Genomic DNA, 19,780 nt, shown 5'->3' on the forward strand with positions numbered 1-19,780 from the left:
AGGTTTTTGCTTCAATACCGACTAAACAAATCCATGAGATAAAGGAAACGGGATCGCACCGAGTGTCTGGCACGGATCAAGTTACGTTTGTTAACCGGATGCTCGTGCGCGTTGGTGGTGGTCGGTACTTTAGAACCCGAGGACGACGAGTAAAACCTTGAGATATGAAGATACATTTTATTACTCTCCACATCTGATAAACCCGGGTTCAAGTAATGTGTCCGCGGCATGGAGACAGGACAACACATCCCAGATGAGGCGGCCCCGCAGGATAACGCAAGTGTACGAGACTTTTGGGTGACTTCTACATTTTTATTGTTTTCTGAGGAAAAAAAAAACTTGTCGTGTCACAGTTAGGACATTTAATTGATATGCACATTATACATGTTTTTAATGTAGAGTTGTGCCTAGTTAATAATAACACGTTCTAACACGTTCAGTAAAGGATGCTGGTATATTATTATTTTGTCTTGAAACGGACGTTATGTGCAACGTCGTGAAACTGCAGTTTACGTTAGTTTCTCCTGACTATTAGCTACCTGCATTTTGTTAGGTAGTCTTGTGTAAGTAAAACGTATAGGATGACATCGTATGAATAATAAATGTGCACTGGATCGCGTTAACGGCCTCCCTCCCCAGTTAGACCTAAACCTGCTGGTGTCTGCATTGATGCCACTCCACAAAATCAGCCCCTTTATTTTCTAAATTTAACTTGGACGGCAATTTACAGATCTGTGGCATGAAAAAGTTGTAGTGTTTTAAGTCCCTTTAACTAGGGGGGCATTCTTCCCCAAGTTAAAGACTCAGACTGAACCTTTTTAGATGGTAGCTCGAACTGACCAGGAACATGTCTAGAAGATAAATGATACCAAGTCAGCACTGGTGATGAAGATGAGGATGATACCCAAATCGGTCTCTGCACATCACACTAGTTCTGATGCCTAGGGTGAATCATATGACTGAATTTTGTTTAACACTACTATTGAATTATGAATTTTATTTACATAAATCACTACATTTCTTTTAAACACCATTTTGACTTTGTGGTTACACAGTAGCTGAATTTGTGGCAGGCAATCCTATCCTACTACTCTCATGAAAAGTAACATCTGTAATATTTTCTGCACAATCTGTGTGCGGAGAATGATAGAAAATCAAAGTCAACTGATTGTAATCACAGACCAACAGCAACACGCTGTAATTAAGAAGTTCTTTATCTTTGGGTATTTTAAGCTTAAAGCGAAAGCCTAAAGATCTCAACGAACGGGGTTTCAGGTCACTGATGTGTCTGTGGAGGTGGCCACAGTGGACGCCATGCTGGAAAAGATCTGCAGGAAATACAACAGGCGCAGAAGAAGAGTGAAGAAACTCAAGAAGAAACTCAAACTGTGGAAGTTGCGCCATCTGGTTATTATCAGTGCTGTGATGGTCTTTCTTGTGATCATCCTCATGTGGTCACTTCTGTGGGTTTTTACATGTAAGTTTAGCATGCACGGACAAACACACATTGTAGACATTCTTGTTGCATTAATTTTGAATTATTTCGATCCTGTTGTCTAACGTGCTCTGATTTAATGTGGGTGTTTTATAGTTCGGAGAGAAAGCAACACTGGCGTATATTTTGCTGGTATGTTTCGTGTAGCTAATGTCGAATTCATACCAGCATATCGGCATGCAGATTCCAGTGAATTTGTATCTATGGCAAACCAAATACAACAAGTGGTGAGTGTGTCACACTGAATAGTGAAGATGATGGCAGCGTGTTGTAATAGTGAATGTGAGCCTCACCTTTACGCTTGTGTCCAATTAAGGTCAGTAGGGTGTACAGATCCTCGGCAGTGTCCAAACTGTACAAACACACCGTCATATCTGACCTCAGGTACTGTAAACGTTGCACACTGTAACCATACGAATGAGTGGTGCAGATGATCGGACTTGAGAGTTCAGTTTCGAGATCATTTCAGGAGGGTTCACCACATGACTAAAGGTCCCCCCCCTCTTCCCCAGTAACGATGACAAAGGAGGTGTGCTGGTGCATTTCTGGATGATCTTCGTTGTGCCGAGTCTGAAGACACCGGCGGTGTGTGAGGAATGTGTGAGTGCTATTCTGAAGGACTCTGTGCTCACCTCTCTGAAGAACAGGTCTTCTGTGGGCTTCCTGCTGGACTTGCCTGTAGACATCGACTCAATCCTTATCAACGGTATGAAACCATCACTATTGATCTGAGATTATTCTCGCTTTGTGTAGAACACTAAATGTGTTCTGCGTCAGTTCTGTGTATATATTATACTTAATTACGTTTGTGTGTTAATATTAATTAATATTAGGCTTAGATGGATTTGTTTTCCCCCTTAGTCGCCCTCCGCTCAGATTACACATCCACTGCAGCAGGTAAATGGCTCTTTTTTAGCGTGGTCTCACGTGACCATCACGTGTGTTTCCAAGCACCAGTGTGCCTCTCTCCCACAGGCTCTGAGTGCGTGGACAACTTGTACGCCAGCCTGCCTGACGCCAAGGTTCCCCTGAACGTCTTCTCTTCTTGGGGAGGCCTGGTCTGCCACGTCAAGCTCACGTCCACCACCGGCTCCATCGTCCGCCTCACCGTGAACAGCTTGGACATCGAGCCCAGCGACTGCGTGCAAGATGCCCTCACCGTGTACGGAGCCCTGCTGCCCATGAGAACCAAAGCCCTGCACAGGTAGGGAGGTTTCCTACAGCTCATCACAGCGTCAAAGAGACTACTTAAAATACACTGATGATTTCAAAACCTACAACAGGTATCTGCTTTTTATAGCTACGGTATTTTAGAAGAGATCAAGTCTGAACCTCATATTAAAATCATCACATTCAGTTACTTCAGATCACACTCCGAGAGGTTGAGGTACTACAGATGTCCTAACATCTCTTTTCCTAGAAGTCAGGCATGATAAGGAAACGGTTATCTGATTTATACCCAGGAATAAAAGCGTCCAGGGCCAGATGAGGTCCAACGTTAAGAACTTCTGCTTTTAATGACTCACATGTACATTAACGCCTGCTCTGACCGATCCTGGTCTCCTTTTTGCTGCAGGTTGTGTGAGGCAGTGCGGGTTCCCTTCTCGCTGGTCTCCACCTCCAACATCATGCTGCTATCCTTCAGACTCTCACAAGGCAACAAGAGCTTCCGAGGGTTCTTTCAAGCCATCTCTGAGCAGGGTGTGTGTGTGTGTGTGTTTGCATGAGAGACTGTGGGCTAATGATACATGACTCATAACTTTCAATGTGACATACATGACTATCATGACTGACTGTAAGCCTGATCTATTTGGTTCCTTCATGTAGAGTGTGTCAGTGTGATTGACATGCCAGCAGACCCTACTGTAGCAGGAGAACTGAGAAGCCCATTTTACCCAAGTCTGTTGCCCCCGATATGCTCGTGTACCTGGAAGTTTAAGGTAGGCCTAGCAAAAGTTTGATGCCCGTTAAGTAGTTACAAACTTTCTAAACGTTTTTATACATGTCTAGATGGTATTTGAGCTAGCCAAATCATGATCTGTGCTAAAACTGAAAAGAAGTAATTGAACTGACGTGCTTTGATGGAATAACAATATTTTAGACACACAGCGGCGCTCTAGGAGTGGCACTGAAATTCCAGAAATATATTCTCTCACTGAAAGACGTGACTCCGTGTGAACACGGCTGGTGGAAGGTGAATGAAGTCATGTAAGTGTTCACACTTGTGTGTGTGTGTGCGCATTATGAAACATGAGTCCACATGCATGCACATTTGACAAAAGGCATTTTCCCTGGTGGCCTGCAGATACTGCGGCAGCTACGTGAGCCACACGACGGTGTTCCGTGTCCCTGAGCAAAACGTGGAGTTGGTCTTCTTTTGCAGCTCGCGCAACGCAGAGCAGCCGTTCGCCGCCACCTACAGCACCTTCAACATTAGCCAGCGTAAGCACAATGCTGCCCCCGTGTGGACGTAGAATATATTGCAGCGTGCGGACGTAGGTTCCGCGACCAAAACCGGATACATTTGCGGTATTATTTTATTTAGCGTGACACCCCAGCACCCCAGAGCTCTCCATATGTCCTCCATATGTCTCTCGCTGTTCCAGCGTGTGTTGACGGTCAGTTCCTGTGCTCCACGGGCCTGTGTGTGGCGAAAGAGCGTCGATGCGACGGCTTGGACGACTGTCAGGACGAGAGTGATGAGGTCTTCTGCTGTATGTCCGCCCCATCCCCATCAATCCACAAACCTCCAGTAGTTTAGGATACCAAGCCGCCATAGAGGTTAAGAGAACCTTGTAGTTCGTGAGTTAATCATGGGTTACCTTCGGTAATCACACGTCTCAGACCTTGGAAAAAGAATGACAGCTGTGTGATCATGTGATTTAGCCCTTCATTAATTAGTTTCTGTATTAATAAGGCACGAGGAGGTGTTTATGCATACAGCATCAGTTAATAAATGTCTATTGTTTTTCAGCAAAACCCATTAAAAACTGTGGAAGCTCCTCCCCTCTGCACCCGTTGTACGTATGCAATGGGGAGAATGACTGTCCGGGTGGCAGAGATGAGACCAACTGCTCTCTAGGTACAATGAACTCACTGTCTAACACACACTCACGCACACATACTGTATATGGGCATTTGATACTGTTCTGGTGTGCCAGACGTTGAGCTGTACTGTCAGACTGATGGAGAGGTTGATACTCTGCAGAGACTAGCTGCTCTGAGATCAGGTATCCGTGCCACAGTGGGTCCTGCATCCTGAAGAGGAATGCAAAGTGTGATGGAGTCCCCGACTGTCTTGACCGTAGTGACGAACGTGATTGCGGTGAGTTCTGAGCTGAACTGCTCATGTTCATAGGTTTTGCTAAATCCACTCTTGTTTATTTAAACTGTTGAGTTGAATACTTGCAAACTGATTTGGTTGGCCCAGATTTAAGACGTCTGCACAACTTCAGCTAATTAACTCTGATAAAATCAGAGGGACCCTTATGTCCACTTTGCCCTCTGTACTGAAACTAACCTTTAGTGGAATAAGCCTCCATTTTGGAAAGTGTCCCATAGACCCAACCAGTAACCCCAATAATTCTCGTGCCAATCACGGGACTCCCAGCTGCCTCGTGTTTCGTGAAGGCCTTGTTATCCCTCTCCCGTGCTGTAACGGCTGAGCGCCGGTGCCTGCTTCCCCCGTGGTGATTGCTGTTTGTGCAGGTGGTGCTTTAGTGGGTGGTTTGATGTGAAGCTTTGATCACTGCTCCTGTTCAGGAGAGGAGGTCTCTCCTCCCTAATGAGTCGGAGTGCTTCAGGCTAACGGCTACCTGTCAGCAGCACGACTGGTCACAGATCTCTACTTACTTACTCTCCCTGTCTCTCTCTCACAGATACACAAATATTTGTAAGGTAAAATACAGGCCACAATACAAATACAATTAATCAGTTCATTTTAAGTGATAAGTAAGTGTCCCTCTGAGATCAATCACATTTTTGTCACTGTGAAAGAAAAAAAAAACTTAAAAAAAAAAAAAGATTTAGCTGATCTGTGTGTTGAAAACTTCAAATAAAGGTATTTTAAGTTCAGTATGAAGATAAACATCAGATGTTGGTGTTCTCCACTTATGGGAGTTTATTGTTTTTAGCCACTGCTGGATTTCCCACAGCTAATTTGGCTTGTCGTGTTTTATGTTGCAGCCTGTGGTCAGCCTACTCCTTTAAAACGGGTGATTGACAGCATTCGCCCTCAGGATCGGGTGGTGGGCGGGGTCAATGCTGTGGAGGGGGAGTGGCCATGGCAAGTCAGCCTACACTTCGCTGGGCATCTGTACTGTGGAGCCTCTGTCATCTCCAGTGAGTGGCTCGTCTCGGCCGCACACTGTTTCAGCAGAGAGCGGTAAGCTAATGACCACACGTTATACCTACCAGACTAACAGACTCGAAGCACGCACATTGCTAACAGTGTCCCATATAATTTGACCTTTAACCTTTGCCCTCACAAGACTCTCAGACCCTCGTCAGTGGCTGGCATACCTGGGCATGCTGACTCAGGGTAGTGCCAAGCACGTGGCCGAGATCCGCCGCATCGTGGTGCATGAGTACTACAACGCCCGCACCTTTGACTATGACGTGGCCCTGCTGCAGCTCAGGAAGGCGTGGCCCAGCGCCCTCAGCGCCTACGTCCAGCCCGTGTGCCTGCCTGCCCCCTCACAGACGCTCCCCGACAGCCACCGCTGCTGGGTGACAGGCTGGGGCTACCGCTCCGAGCAGGGTGAGGGGCTCTGGGGGACTCGCACGTGGGCTGCGAAAACACAGCAGTGATTAAACTGGAGTTTATTGTCCGTGTGGTTGTAAATGTCTCCTTTAGTCAGTGTTTTCTTTATTACCACTTAATTTACAGCACTGTGGGGTTCATCATGATGGTAAAGGGAGAGATAACAGGGCCTCAGCTAATCTGCAGTGCACTTCTCTCTATTTTAAAATCCCCACAATTGTCTAAACAGTATTGTCAGAATCAGAACTAGGACTCTCTCTGTCTCTCTCTGTCTCTCTCCCTGTCTCTCTCCCTGTCTCTCTCCCTGTCTCTCTCCCTGTCTCTCTCCCTGTCTCTCTCTCTGTCTCTCTCCCTGTCTCTCTCCCTGTCTCTCTCCCTGTCTCTCTCCCTGTCTCTCTCTCTGTCTCTCTCTCTGTCTCTCTCCCTCCCTGTCTCTCTCTCCCTGTCTCTCTCTCCCTGTCTCTCTCTCTGTCTCTCTCCCTGTCTCTCTCCCTGTCTCTCTCTCAGATAAGGTGCTTCCCACAGTGCTGCAAAAGGCTGAGGTCAGCGTTCTGAGCCAGAGTGCGTGTAAGAGTGCGTACGGGCCCGTCTCACCCCGCATGCTGTGTGCGGGAGTGCCCAGCGGAGAACAGGACGCTTGCCGGGTGAGTGAGCATGGGTGCATGTGCCTTCGTGTTAACATCCACACCTGAGCCTCACACCCGTGGACCTCGGAGCACAGACCCGACCCACAGAAGGTCTGTCCTGAAGTCCCGCGTTAGGTTTACAGTCGTTTTGTTCTGATCTGTTCTCCTGTGGCTCCAGGGAGACTCTGGTGGGCCTCTGTCGTGTCGCGTGTCGGAGGGGGGCCGCTGGTTTCTGATGGGCATCGTGAGCTGGGGTTCCGGCTGTGGCAGACCCAATTTACCGGGCGTGTACACCAGGGTGGTCAAGTTCATCTACTGGATTAACAGTTACATTCATGACTGAGGATTTGTTATTTGTCTTTTGGATGTCTTCACACAAGAAGGACATGTACAAGACGAAGATGAATATCAGAGAGGGGATCCAGATTTGATCTAAAGTTTTCACTCATTATATCTGAATTTTCTCAAAGTGTATGAAGCTGTCAGCCAGAAACCAGAGGTTAGAGGAGAACTTCACTTCCAGCATCGAAGAATAAGAAACCAAAGGCTTCTTCAGAGGAGGTTCGGAGGAGGTCAAAAAGTGTTATCAAAGCAGATTGTTCTGTCTATCTTTTGTTTTTATGATGCCTGTGATCGATGGAATGCAGACGAGGACTGGCTTCCAAAAGGGGGATTTGGGTGGACCTGCCCAAAACATCGAGTCAGCTGGGCTTGGTGACCTCACAAAGACAATGAGGTCTACAATCTGAAAATCTGACTTTTGTCCAGTGTAGATGGTGCACAAGCTTTAGCTGAATTAAGATGTACAAGTGTGAATACCTGATAAAATTATATCCCACCTATCTTCTTTAAAGCCGAACTGGTGATTGTTCTCGTACTGTGTTTTAATCTATGGAGACAGTACACAGTACTGTGTTGAGTAGTGAACGCTGAGGATGGTGTTCAAGGCTGTTACTGTTAATTTAGCTTATTTGTCTTTGCTACTAACTGAGCACTTTGTCAAGTCATGTCTGTTTTGTGTTCTATATGGAAAATGCAAATAAATAAATAAACAAACAAATAAAATATTTACAGAGACAAAGAGGAGAAGGTCATTGGTGTGTACTATGGCTCATGTGAACCTATTGAGTCTGCTCAAGCGTGCTCTGTAAAGTCAGGGAGAGAAATTACATGGCACATGTGTTTATGCTCCAGCTTTGAATCAACACATTTGATATTTAACCTATAACGGACGCAGCCAAGCAAATTTATAGTGAAGCAAATTTATAACAAATTTATATAGAGATTTATAGTGAACCCTTTTCATAAACTGACCTCAGCATAACAGTGGTCATCGTTTCCAGAGCAGATTGGTACATCATGTGTGATTCAAGGATCTAGTATGTCAGTTACATAAAATTAATCTGGGTTCTGAATCTACATTCTGGCGTGGTTCTTTGCTGTTGTAATGTCTGTGCAGTTGTGTTTCCAGCTCTCTCTTCTTATTGCTTGGTGCACCTTTGGCCATAAAAATGGTACATTTAAGCCACTTAAAATCCCTGTTACTCTGTGGATTGTTATTTGTAAGTGTGCCCATTTGTGTTCATCTTAAAGAATATGCATCACTCCTCTGCAGATTACGGGTTCTGTGGTTGCATCACCCACTTATAAGTAACACTAACTGCAGGTGTACATGAAATTAATGTGTGAAATATGTAGTTTAATAGATAAATATCCCACTAAGCTTGAAGTGTCTTAGTGATAATGAAACAGCATTAAATAGCACCACTCTTCCCCTTTACCCTTGGCCCTTTGTTCTGACCAAACGCACCAGTGATTTGAAACACGATACATCCGTGGAAACAAAGGGGTTGATATTGAATTCACACCGCTGCTTATTTAAGAAATATATTAGCTATGTACTTATATTACATCTCATTAAACAATGAGTGGTTCTTTTCTCTTATTAATTTAATGATGTAGCACTTGCTACATGGGCACCAAGCCATCTATTGTAGGTAGCCGACGTACGCACACCAGAGAAGTTTGCCCACAATTTCAGTCGCACGGATGCTTGTGTGGATCGTACCTGTTCATAGTGGACCCTTTGTGTCGCGGTGCATGATGGGTCTCATACAGCACCTGCTCACGGACGGACACGGCGAGTCAACGGTCGCAGCGCTAGAACCGCTCAGCTCGGGTTTCCCTCGGTATCAAAGGGGGGATCGCACAGGTTTTCGGAGTAATTTCCCAAGGTATTGTTCTGCAAAAGTGCATCGGAACCACACAAATCAGGCCATGAGGACTTTCCCTAAAAACAGAAGTTGCGAAGTTTACAGCGTATCTGGCTTAGCACACTGGACACCTGCAGGTTTACCTGCACAGGTAAGAATGCCGCTCGCAAAAGGTAGCAGCTCTGGTGGGTGATAAAAAGCGATAAAAGTTGTATTTTTCAAACAGACCAAATATGATTGGGCATGCAACACAGCATATAGTGCCCACATTATTTCTAACTTGAAGCTATATTTGGTATTCTAACTTGTGAGAACGATCACATATATCTTTATTGTACAATCTATGTTCCCACTCGTGGGAATAGCAATAAATTTGAATCTTGCAAAGAGACAGCCTCTTGTTATGAGCTGTCAGTCTTGCGGTGTGACATGTATGAATGGCTCTGAGTGCAGCGTGACAGTGACATCGGGCCGTGGGAGCGCAGACCGGCCGCGTATGGGGACCTCCACAGGGAAATCCTGCCTGTATATTCGCATTCTCTATTTCTCTGCCGCTAGCACATAGTTAAGATGTTATGACATATTGAACACAACCAGGGAAACCACTGCTGGATTATTCAGACCAGTGTAGCTGGTAAATGTCGGACTGTAGACTGTAGAATATTAACAGATGTTTTCTACTGTATGATTTGCTTCCAGCATGTTTCTCTGGAACAATATGGTCCATGGCTGGTGATAACTGATGCAGGATTTCTGGTGTGTGTGGCAGGACACTGTGAAAGATCCATTCCAGTCACCAAGCCCGCCTAACACCAAGACTTGCGCTGGATCCGATGTCAGGAAGCCGAGTGAAAAGAGCGCCCCCTTCAGGACGTGGAGGCGCTGGGCGCTGGGCGCCGCCCCCTTCATCCCCCTCTCCGCGGCAGTCACCGCACTGACTCTCCATTTCTTCGCATGTAAGTGAAGCCCCCTCACCTGTGAAGGAATGTGGAGATTGTGATCTGTTATGGTGCTGCACACGCTCTCCAAGGTGATCATAGCAGTCTTCTCGTACGGTGGGAGTATAGTTGGTTTGCACCACTGTTGAACTTGTGGGTTTATTGGCATGCATTTTAAAGCAACTTGGGGAACAGTCACAAGCTGATCAGTCATGTTAGAGCGTGTGTGTGTATGTGTGTGTGTTTCCACAGCTCCTCCAGCCCACTCCGTGTTCTTCCTGGGAGGATGCCTGGAGCTCTCTAACCTCAGCTTCACGCAGGAGCTGACCGACCCGACCTCCTCGCAGTTCCGCCTCCAATCCCAGGAGCTGAGCCTCTACGTAAGCACACACATGCATAAACCTCTGACCTCTGACCCCAAACCCCCCCCATCCCACACCAGCTCCAACAGGGTGGGGAATAAGGCTTCTGTGCTGTGGAACGCGGGCGTGGCCTCCAGAGAGCACTCCAGGACGCTGCTCGGGCTTGGCACCCACAGAAGGCAGGCGGGCCAGAGCTGGCGGGTCCCGCAGTGTGTCGGCCCCTTCGCTGTCGCCTTTTTAAGATGTAAAACAGGCTGAAGGCAGGCGGGAGGGACTGAGAGGAGGGGGGCGAGGGGAGGGGGGGGTGTTTGCAGCACCTTCAGCCACATCGTAGCCCTCTTAAATGTAAAGCCGCTGTAACCGGAGGCCGGTCTCAGCGCAGGGGTGGTGCGGTGAGAGTGATGTCCCAGGGGAGCGCCGCCTTTCAGGGCTGGAGACAAGAACGGCGTTTGTGAGGGCCGCAGGGCCCGAGCGAGAGGAAGAGCAGGTACTCAATAAAAACATTGTCTGTACGCGTCCTCACACAATCAGATGCTCTGTGTCTGAGCACTGGGAGGGACGCAGTCCGAGGAGAGAGAGAAGGGCAGAGAGAGAGAGAGAGAGAGAGAGAGAGAGAGAGAGAGGGGGAGGGAGAAGACCAGAGAGAGTGTGAGAGAGGATGGGCAGCAGAGAGAGAGAGGGAGAGAGAGAAAGAGAGAGAGAAGGCCAGAGAGAGTGTGAGAGAGGACGGACAGCAGAAACAGAGACAGAGGGAGAGGGAGAGGGAGAAGACCAGAGAGAGAGTGTAAGAGAGGATGGGCAGCAGAGAGAGAGAGGGGGGAGAGAGAGAGTGAGAGAGAGAGACGATGAGGTGTGCATGTCAATGAGGAGAGAGGTGCACTGCAGTTCATTACAGGTGTTCCACACATTCTACCAGACGTTAGTGTTGTTCTCGTAACCCAGTTTGATGTGAGTGAACAGGGTAGGTGTGGCACGGTTGTGCGAGAGTGTGGCCCTGCCTCTTAAAGGTGGCCTGAACCCTGTGCCTGCCCCCGCCACCCTGCACTCCAGTGACATTGATCCCAGCACAATGGTGCTCTTGTTGTTCAAAGCCCAATCACGCAAGGACAGGGCCCTTTGTGCCAGGGCTGCACGTCTTGCCCGGACTACTGATGTCACACCTCGTCTGGTGATGTCATTTCTCCCGTAGCTGTGAGGTCTGAACGATGCGGTGCGTCAACATTTCTGTGTCGTGTGTCTGTGAGCCTTGGTAACAGAGAGTGAGGGCAGATTTTGTAACGCTGTTTCACTTTTCAAGACTTGTGAACAGTTGTTTATTTCATAGTTTGCTTGTTGTCTTTTTTTTTTTTTTGGTCATATGGGTGGCGTCTGGTTCCTTGCTGCGGTGGTGAAAAGTTCTCCGAGCTGTATGAGTCCACACCATGGAGGTCATACTACCGACGCACAGAAGTCGTTGCCTTTAGGTGAGAATTCTCTGCAACACATAAGAGCAGGGGCACCCAGCTCTGGGTCCAGAGGGCCAGAGGTCAGCACAGTTTTGTGATTGTCCTAGTTAATTACTAATCAGTTAATTACTAGGCTCCGTAGGTGCTTTAGAGTTCAGAGGTCACCAGATTGTGTCCTGCTCCTGCTCTTCAGGACCACAGTTTGACACCCTGACAAGGCGAAAGCATGTGGTCAGTAGAGCAGTTACATCAGAGTATTTCGTGTCTCCGTGCTGATGTTGTGTCTCCGTGCTGACAGTGAAGGAGTGAATGGACTCACTGTCTTCTTCTGGAGCAAGTTCTCCACTCCGTCTGCTGCATTTGCAGAGGAGCTGCAGAGGGCAAACCCCGCCTGGACACCCCGCCGTCTCCCTGGCAACAACAAGGTCGTCCACAGCAGACTGGAAGAGCAATACTACCTAGAGAGAGATGAAGACACGCTAAGGCTTCTGGGTAAGCAGGACCATGAACTACGTGGACCAGAATTCTCTCCCTGGTGTCACTTTCGCTGTGGACTTCAGCAGGGGTAGAACTATGTCTTCTTATCTACAGGCTTGAACTTAGATGACAATGAAGATGAAGAATCTGATGACAAAGCAGAAAAGATCAAAAATCCAAACTCTCTGCAGAGTGGCAAATGGCAACTTCAGGGTCTTCAGGGTAAAACCATCTCATGAGCACCACTCACATTTTCCTTCTTTTAATGCTGCATGTTAAAAAAAAAAATATATATATATATATATAGTTATTCTTATAATCATAATTACTTCACATAAAGAAAGCAACTCCTTCTTTGCTCCACGCTTCTGACCTGGACAGCAGCCATGTCATTTGACCTCTATGCCAAATACGGAAACAATCGCACCCTGAGTTTGGTAAGTCCGAAGAAGCCGTATTACCAGTGGAGGCTGCGAGTGCCTCCCGGACACATCGTGCGGCTGGATATCGTCACGCTCCAGGGAGCCACACCAGGCAGCTGCTCAGCCAACAAACTCTCCGCATACGACTTCCTGCTGCCGCTACAGAACAAAATCATTGCCAGGTATGAAAACGAGTTATTACATAAGGAACAAGTGGATTGTTATATGTTAAGATGCATTACTGTTAATGTTTGCAGTCTTGGCTGTGGTCCACTTAAAACAGGTCATTCAAAATCTCAATTAAAGATCAAAGCAGTTATTAAACATAGAAAATGTGAGAAAATGTGAATGCTGCCCATTGGAAATCTAAGTGACACTTGAATGTGTTGACACAGTTAGCTTGATGTTAAAACTCTCCTGTTTTGCAGATCGTGAGGTATAATTGTCCTTGCCAATAAGATTTCTAAAAAATGGCTTTAACCTACTAGTCTTTAATTTACATCATTACATTTAATCAAAAGCTAAAGTTAAATGTTTGATAAGCATGATGTCCCAATATGCACAGGTGCAATATGAAGTATTATTAAATGAGTTCACAGCAATTTGTGAAAAGTCTTTCTTATCCACATCTACCAGCACTGGAAATGACTTCCTAATCCAGTACACTGTCTATCGTCTGGGCAAACATGTGACTACAATAACTACAATAAATGCAATTTATTTGTATTTCTTCTCCTTCTTGTACTACGTCTTCTTATATCACACGTTGCGGTGTGACCCAACACAAAGTGAAGGTGTATATCTTTGGCAGGTGGTGTGGTCTTCCGCTGGCCGGGTCATCTCCGGTCATGAAGCTGACGTCATCAGGGAACGTCATGCTCATCACCTTCTCCTTCAGTCGCCAACGCCACGGCGCCATCTTTAAGGCTTACTTCCAGGCCATACCAAAGGCTGGTGAGCGTCTAGCCCCACGCCCCTGTATTAAAATCATATAGATGGTTTTTCGGTTGAATCTCTCGGGTTTGTGCGTCTTAACGGCGTGTCCACGTCATGTGTCCTGTCAGAATGCGGAGGCTTCCTGTCTGCGTGGAATGGCTCAGTAATGTCCCCTTACTACCCTGCTCACTACCCTCCAAACGTGGACTGCAACTGGAAAATTCGGGTGAGGAGAGGAGCTTCTGCGTTCCTCAGTGCACATGGCCAACCGGAGCCTGTGAACCGGATTCAAGGGGGCTTGGGGTGGGGTGTGAGGTGTGGGGATGGGGGTTGGTTTGTGGGGGTGTGGGGATGGGGGATGGGGGTGGGGTGTGAGGTGTGGGGATGGGGGTGGGGTGTGAGGTGTGGGGATGGGGGTTGGGTGTGAGGTGTGGGGATGGGGTGGGGTGTGAGGTGTGGGGATGGGGGTTGGTTTGTGGGGGTGTGGGGATGGGGGTGGGGTGTGAGGTGTGGGGATGGGGGTGGGGTGTGAGGTGTGGGGATGGGGGTTGGGTGTGAGGTGTGGGGATGGGGTGGGGTGTGAGGTGTGGGGATGGGGGTTGGTTTGTGGGGGTGTGGGGATGGGGGTGGGGTGTGAGGTGTGGGGATGGGGTGGGGTGTGAGGTGTGGGGATGGGGGTTGGTTTGTGGGGGTGTGGGGATGGGGGATGGGGGTGGGGTGTGAGGTGTGGGGATGGGGGTTGGTTTGTGGGGGTGTGGGGATGGGGGTGAGGTGTGGGGGTGGGGTGTGAGGTGTGGGGATGGGGTGGGGTGTGAGGTGTGGGGATGGGGTGAGGTGTGGGGATGGGGTGGGGTGTGAGGTGTGGGGATGGGGGTTGGTTTGTGGGGGTGTGGGGATGGGGGTTGGGTGTGAGGTGTGGGGATGGGGGTGGGGTGTGAGGTGTGGGGATGGGGGTGAGGTGTGGGGATGGGGTGGGGTGTGAGGTGTGGGGATGGGGGTTGGGTGTGAGGTGTGGGGATGGGGTGGGGTGTGAGGTGTGGGGATGGGGGTTGGTTTGTGGGGGTGTGGGGATGGGGGTGGGGTGTGAGGTGTGGGGATGGGGGTGGGGTGTGAGGTGTGGGGATGGGGGTGGGGTGTGAGGTGTGGGGATGGGGGTTGGGTGTGAGGTGTGGGGATGGGGTGGGGTGTGAGGTGTGGGGATGGGGGTTGGTTTGTGGGGGTGTGGGGATGGGGGTGGGGTGTGAGGTGTGGGGATGGGGGTTGGTTTGTGGGGGTGTGGGGATGGGGGTGGGGTGTGAGGTGTGGGGATGGGGTGGGGTGTGAGGTGTGGGGGTGGGGTGTGAGGTGTGGGGATGGGGTGGGGTGTGAGGTGTGGGGATGGGGTGAGGTGTGGGGATGGGGTGGGGTGTGAGGTGTGGGGATGGGGGTTGGTTTGTGGGGGTGTGGGGATGGGGGTTGGGTGTGAGGTGTGGGGATGGGGGTGGGGTGTGAGGTGTGGGGATGGGGGTTGGGTGTGAGGTGTGGGGATGGGGTGGGGTGTGAGGTGTGGGGATGGGGGTTGGGTGTGAGGTGTGGGGATGGGGTGGGGTGTGAGGTGTGGGGATGGGGGTGGGGTGTGAGGTGTGGGGATGGGGGTGGGGTGTGAGGTGTGGGGATGGGGGTGGGGTGTGAGGTGTGGGGATGGGGGTTGGTTTGTGGGGGTGTGGGGATGGGGTGGGGTGTAAGGTGTGGGGATGGGGTGGGGTGTGAGGTGTGGGGATGGGGGTTGGTTTGTGGGGGTGTGGGGATGGGGGTGGGGTGTGAGGTGTGTGGATGGGGTGGGGTGTGAGGTGTGGGGATGGGGTGAGGTGTGGGGATGGGGTGGGGTGTGAGGTGTGGGGATGGGGGTTGGGTGTGAGGTGTGGGGATGGGGGTTGGTTTGTGGGGGTGTGGGGATGGGGGTGGGGTGTGAGGTGTGGGGATGGGGTGGGGTGTGAGGTGTGGGGATGGGGGTTGGGTGTGAGGTGTGGGGATGGGGTGGGGTGTGAGGTGTGGGGATGGGGGTGGGGTGTGAGGTGTGGGGATGGGGGTTTGGGGCAGTGGCCACGGGGGCAGGACGCCCCTTTGTGCCAGAGTGCATCCTTTGAAGCTGCTTGACTCGGGTTCCTCTTTTCAGGCACCATTGCCCAGTTACCTGCTCTCCATAACCATTGTGATGTTGGACATTCAGGATTCGCCCACATCAAGCACCTGTGAGAAAGACTGGTTGGAGATTGGTGGTGTCAGGTGAGTGTCCTCTCTCGTGCTGGTTGGAGATTGGTGGTGTCAGGTGAGTGTCCTCTCTCGTGCTGGTTGGAGATTGGTGGTGTCAGGTGAGTGTCCTCTCTCGTGCTGGTTGGAGATTGGTGGTGTCAGGTGAGTGTCCTCTCTCGTGCTGGTTGGAGATTGGTGGTGTCAGGTGAGTGTCCTCTCTCGTGCTGGTTGGAGATTGGTGGTGTCGGGTGAGTGTCCTCTCTCGTGCTGGTTGGAGATTGGTGGTGTCATGTGAGTGTCCTCTCTCGTGCTGGTTGGAGATTGGTGGTGTCAGGTGAGTGTCCTCTCTCGTGCTGGTTGGAGATTGGTGGTGTCAGGTGAGTGTCCTCTCTCGTGCTGGTTGGAGATTGGTGGTGTCAGGTGAGTGTCCTCTCTCGTGCTGGTTGGAGATTGGTGGTGTCAGGTGAGTGTCCTCTCTCGTGCTGGTTGGAGATTGGTGGTGTCAGGTGAGTGTCCTCTCTCGTGCTGGTTGGAGATTGGTGGTGTCAGGTGAGTGTCCTCTCTCGTGCTGGTTGGAGATTGGTGGTGTCAGGTGAGTGTCCTCTCTCGTGCTGGTTGGAGATTGGTGGTGTCAGGTGAGTGTCCTCTCTCGTGCTGGTTGGAGATTGGTGGTGTCATGTGAGTGTCCTCTCTCGTGCTGGTTGGAGATTGGTGGTGTCAGGTGAGTGTCCTCTCTCGTGCTGGTTGGAGATTGGTGGTGTCAGGTGAGTGTCCTCTCTCGTGCTGGTTGGAGATTGGTGGTGTCATGTGAGTGTCCTCTCTCGTGCTGGTTGGAGATTGGTGGTGTCATGTGAGTGTCCTCTCTCGTGCTGGTTGGAGATTGGTAGTGTCAGAAGTGGTCGCATGGTCACTGCTTTTGATGGACAACTCAATATTCCAGAATGTCGTATTAGTGTGTAGACACCTGGGCCGAATTTTCCAAGAGCATCGTATCACAGGGAACATGCTGAACACACAAATTTAGATGTTAAGATGTTAACATTCTGATGCTTTTTGGAGCCCAGTGCACCTTCTGATGTCCCTGTGTGTGCTCATGTTTGTTAACGCCCATACATGTGTAAAATTAACACCTGCGACACCCTTATAATTCAAGATGGATTGCAAAGAATAGCACATGCTGGAGGGGACATTGGAGATCCAGGGTTAGTTCAGCAGTGGACGTCACACCTGCGTTTGTGTCTGTTCACGCTTGCCCACCTGTTTTCTCCCCCAGGCTGTGCAATCCAGTTGGGGACAGCAGCAGGAAGCGGATCTACTCTTCCCCCGTGCTGCTGCGCTTCCACTCGGATGAGTCCCTGACCCACAAGGGCTTTTACCTTGTCTACCGCGCCTTCTCCCCGGAGAGCAGTGAGCACACTGACCTTTTGTGTTCTCCCAGTGTCTCCTGAAAGTATGACATCGGCCGGGCTTTATTCGGCCGAGCGACTCGCCCGCGTTTTGCTTTGTGGAGCGACTGGGCTCGCAGCTTGTTCGGAGAAGTGGCTTTTGTACTCGGACCTTTTGTGCACCGTGTCTTGGACGCTGTTTGTCCTTCGTCTCGGGGTGGACACTTTGTAGCGTTTCTGGGCCGGTAAAGGTCAAGTGTCCAGTTACGATCTTTTAGCAGACTACCAGAGCATATAATTTAGTGTCAGCCTTGTGAGTTAGTGGGTAAATGTGTGTGTGTGTGTGTGTGTGTATGTGTGTGTATGTGTGTGTATGTGTGTGTGTGTGTGTGTGTGTGTGTGTGTGTGTGTGTGTGTGTGTGTGTGTGTGTGTGTGTGTGTGTGTGTGTTTTGCGCGCGTGTGTGTCTGCAATACACCCCAGCTTGTCCGAGGCAGTTCCGGTGCGGAGATGGACGCTGTATCCCCCTGAGGAAAGTGTGTGATGGAGAGAAGGACTGTGAAGATGGACGTGACGAGGCGAAATGCTGTAAGTGTGTCACACATTCGTCTGACCCCATCTGTCCATCATGCCGCATCAGAGATCTCACACAACCCTCTCTGGCCCTCGCTAGCCATATGCAAACCAGGAGAGGTGTACTGTGGGAGTGGTCAGTGCAGACCACACGGGAGCCAGTGTAACCTACAGGTGGCGTGTGGTGACAGCAGTGAAGAAGCCAACTGTGGTAAGAGTCTAGAAAATCCAGAGCTATGTTGTGAGCTGGGTGATGAATGTTGAGTCTAGAAAGTTTAGAGCTATGTTGTGAGCTGGGTGATGAATGTTGAGTCTAGAAAATCCAGAGCTATGTTGTGAGCTGGGTGATGAATGTTGAGTCTAGAAAGTTTAGAGCTATGTTGTGAGCTGGGTGATGAATGTTGAGTCTAGAAAGTTTAGAGCTATGTTGTGAGCTGGGTGATGAATGTTGAGTCTAGAAAGTTTAGAGCTATGTTGTGAGCTGGGTGATGAATGTTGAGTCTAGAAAGTTTAGAGCTATGTTGTGAGCTGGGTGATGATTTTCACAGTGTTATGATTTTGAAGGTGCCAGAGATATTGATAGTACTTCCAGGAAATTCAGCATCTGACACTAATTAATTAATAAAATTTTAAAGATATAAATGGTACCTGTAAACAACAAGTAGTTTCATTCTGAACAGTTTACTGAATCATTTACAACCTAATAGGTCACTACTGTTTTGTTGGTGTTTTCCTTTTTTCAAAACTAAAAATGACAATTTGTATTTGTTTCTGGTGAAAATGTCCTCAAGTATCATGATATATATTTTTGCTAAATCGCCCAACCTTTCTGTGAACTCCCCTCTCTTCTCTTGCCTGCTCTTATTTGCCCCGTGTGATGCCTCAACGAGGGGCAAAGCTGATGTGACTTCACTTCTCAGCAGGTAAATGCCACCACATGTGTCCGAATAAAATGTGTCTGCCCAAGTCTTCGGTCTGTGATGGGATTATTGACTGCAAGGATCGGAGTGATGAGCTTAACTGCACAAGGGCATGTATGTCCATTATTATTCATTATTATTAATATTATTAATAATCAATTATTAATAATTTATTACAATGATTATACTGATCAAGGGTTTTTATATACGGTCAGTGGTTATATGTAACATTTTCAGTGTTTTTGATATATTTTGCATGAATCCTGACTTTTGATCATTTTTTAAATTCCAGCATTATTTCAGCACTATTTTAAATTGCATTAATCCTTACTTACTTGTTAGAGTTGATCCCTGCCTGGTTGTGTGTGTGCAGTTAGTAAAGGTTGCTCACCCACGTCCTATAAGTGTGCGAACGGCAAGTGTGTTAACAAGGTGAACCCAGAATGCGACGGCATCAAGGACTGCAAGGACGGGTCCGACGAGCTGCGCTGTGGTGAGCACCCTGTATGACCTCCATGACCCCTGACCCCAGGCCTGGACCTTGTGATGTACTTAAGCTGTTGAGATCTGATGGCGGCCTTGAAATACGTGCAATGTGAAGACGGTGGACGTGTCACCCAGCTATATTTAAGGACCGGATGCCTTAGATATCTTTAAATCTATGTTAAAAGTCAACGTTTTAACAGTGAGACTTTTAATTAATTAAAGACATAATTTCCTCTGCAGTGAGGTAGGATTTAGCTTCTTGCCTGTTTTGACATTCAGCTTTGTGCTGTTAGTGTCATTTTCATCAGTTTTATTAGTTTTAATGCACGTTTCTACTTTGGGTGATATTCAAGTAGAAACGTCATTTAATATGAAATCGTGTAACCACGCCACACCACGTGCTGAATCTGCTCTGTGTGCTGTCCCGACGGGCTCAGGCTGCGGCACCCGCCCCAGGCGGAGGGCGAAGATCGTGGGCGGTGCAGACGCCCAGCTGGGCTCCTGGCCCT

At 48.9% G+C, this 19,780-nt stretch overlaps 2 protein-coding genes across 7 annotated transcripts in view; both read left to right on the forward strand.

Annotated features, from left to right (window-relative positions):
* Window positions 1-54: 54 nt before the first annotated feature.
* On the forward strand, window positions 55-7,916 carry tmprss7 (transmembrane serine protease 7). Of its 2 annotated transcripts, XM_077013454.1 has the most exons (18): window positions 55-282; window positions 1,276-1,477; window positions 1,592-1,722; window positions 1,812-1,879; window positions 2,008-2,201; window positions 2,357-2,392; window positions 2,471-2,699; window positions 3,072-3,196; window positions 3,323-3,435; window positions 3,597-3,703; window positions 3,801-3,937; window positions 4,102-4,209; window positions 4,470-4,577; window positions 4,704-4,820; window positions 5,681-5,879; window positions 5,986-6,254; window positions 6,765-6,901; window positions 7,062-7,916. In XM_077013454.1, the coding sequence occupies exons 1-18, from the start codon at window positions 229-231 to the stop codon at window positions 7,224-7,226; spliced, it is 2,499 nt and encodes an 832-aa protein (XP_076869569.1). In that variant the 5' UTR covers window positions 55-228; the 3' UTR covers window positions 7,227-7,916. The 2 variants fall into 2 exon arrangements, with proteins under 2 accessions (XP_076869569.1, XP_076869570.1); XM_077013455.1 differs by lacking the exon at window positions 2,357-2,392.
* Window positions 7,917-8,980: 1,064 nt separating this feature from the next.
* LOC143519722 (suppressor of tumorigenicity 14 protein homolog) overlaps window positions 8,981-19,780 on the forward strand; it is a 13,528-nt gene continuing 2,728 nt past the window's right edge. Inside the window, exons 1-16 of one of the 5 annotated variants that reach the window (XM_077013449.1) lie at window positions 8,981-9,247; window positions 9,866-10,052; window positions 10,287-10,414; window positions 11,792-11,859; window positions 12,140-12,333; window positions 12,433-12,540; window positions 12,700-12,922; window positions 13,552-13,694; window positions 13,805-13,902; window positions 15,832-15,941; window positions 17,182-17,315; window positions 17,776-17,880; window positions 17,966-18,076; window positions 18,789-18,899; window positions 19,159-19,278; window positions 19,709-19,780. The exon at window positions 19,709-19,780 is cut by the window's right edge and continues 112 nt beyond it. In XM_077013449.1, coding sequence (XP_076869564.1) covers window positions 8,984-9,247; window positions 9,866-10,052; window positions 10,287-10,414; window positions 11,792-11,859; window positions 12,140-12,333; window positions 12,433-12,540; window positions 12,700-12,922; window positions 13,552-13,694; window positions 13,805-13,902; window positions 15,832-15,941; window positions 17,182-17,315; window positions 17,776-17,880; window positions 17,966-18,076; window positions 18,789-18,899; window positions 19,159-19,278; window positions 19,709-19,780 — 2,176 coding nt within the window. In that variant the 5' untranslated portion in view covers window positions 8,981-8,983. Of the gene's footprint in view, window positions 9,248-9,865; window positions 10,053-10,286; window positions 10,415-11,503; window positions 11,607-11,791; window positions 11,860-12,139; window positions 12,334-12,432; window positions 12,541-12,699; window positions 12,923-13,551; window positions 13,695-13,804; window positions 13,903-15,831; window positions 15,942-17,181; window positions 17,316-17,775; window positions 17,881-17,965; window positions 18,077-18,785; window positions 18,900-19,158; window positions 19,279-19,708 lie in introns of those variants that run through there. The other 4 variants (XM_077013452.1, XM_077013453.1, XM_077013451.1 and 1 more) reach the window with 4 other exon arrangements.

Source organism: Brachyhypopomus gauderio, chromosome 7, assembly GCF_052324685.1.
Source record: "Brachyhypopomus gauderio isolate BG-103 chromosome 7, BGAUD_0.2, whole genome shotgun sequence".
NCBI classification, from domain to species: domain Eukaryota; kingdom Metazoa; phylum Chordata; class Actinopteri; order Gymnotiformes; family Hypopomidae; genus Brachyhypopomus; species Brachyhypopomus gauderio.

Bases quoted from the DNA above. Each gene is read 5' to 3' on its own strand.
- tmprss7 (XM_077013454.1), top strand. From the start codon at position 229: ATGGAGACAGGACAACACATCCCAGATGAGGCGGCCCCGCAGGATAAC. The intron at 1,723-1,811 runs GTGAGTGTGTCA...TGTCCAATTAAG, and splicing joins CAAACCAAATACAACAAGTG to GTCAGTAGGGTGTACAGATC. The intron at 6,902-7,061 runs GTGAGTGAGCAT...CTGTGGCTCCAG, and splicing joins GAGAACAGGACGCTTGCCGG to GGAGACTCTGGTGGGCCTCT.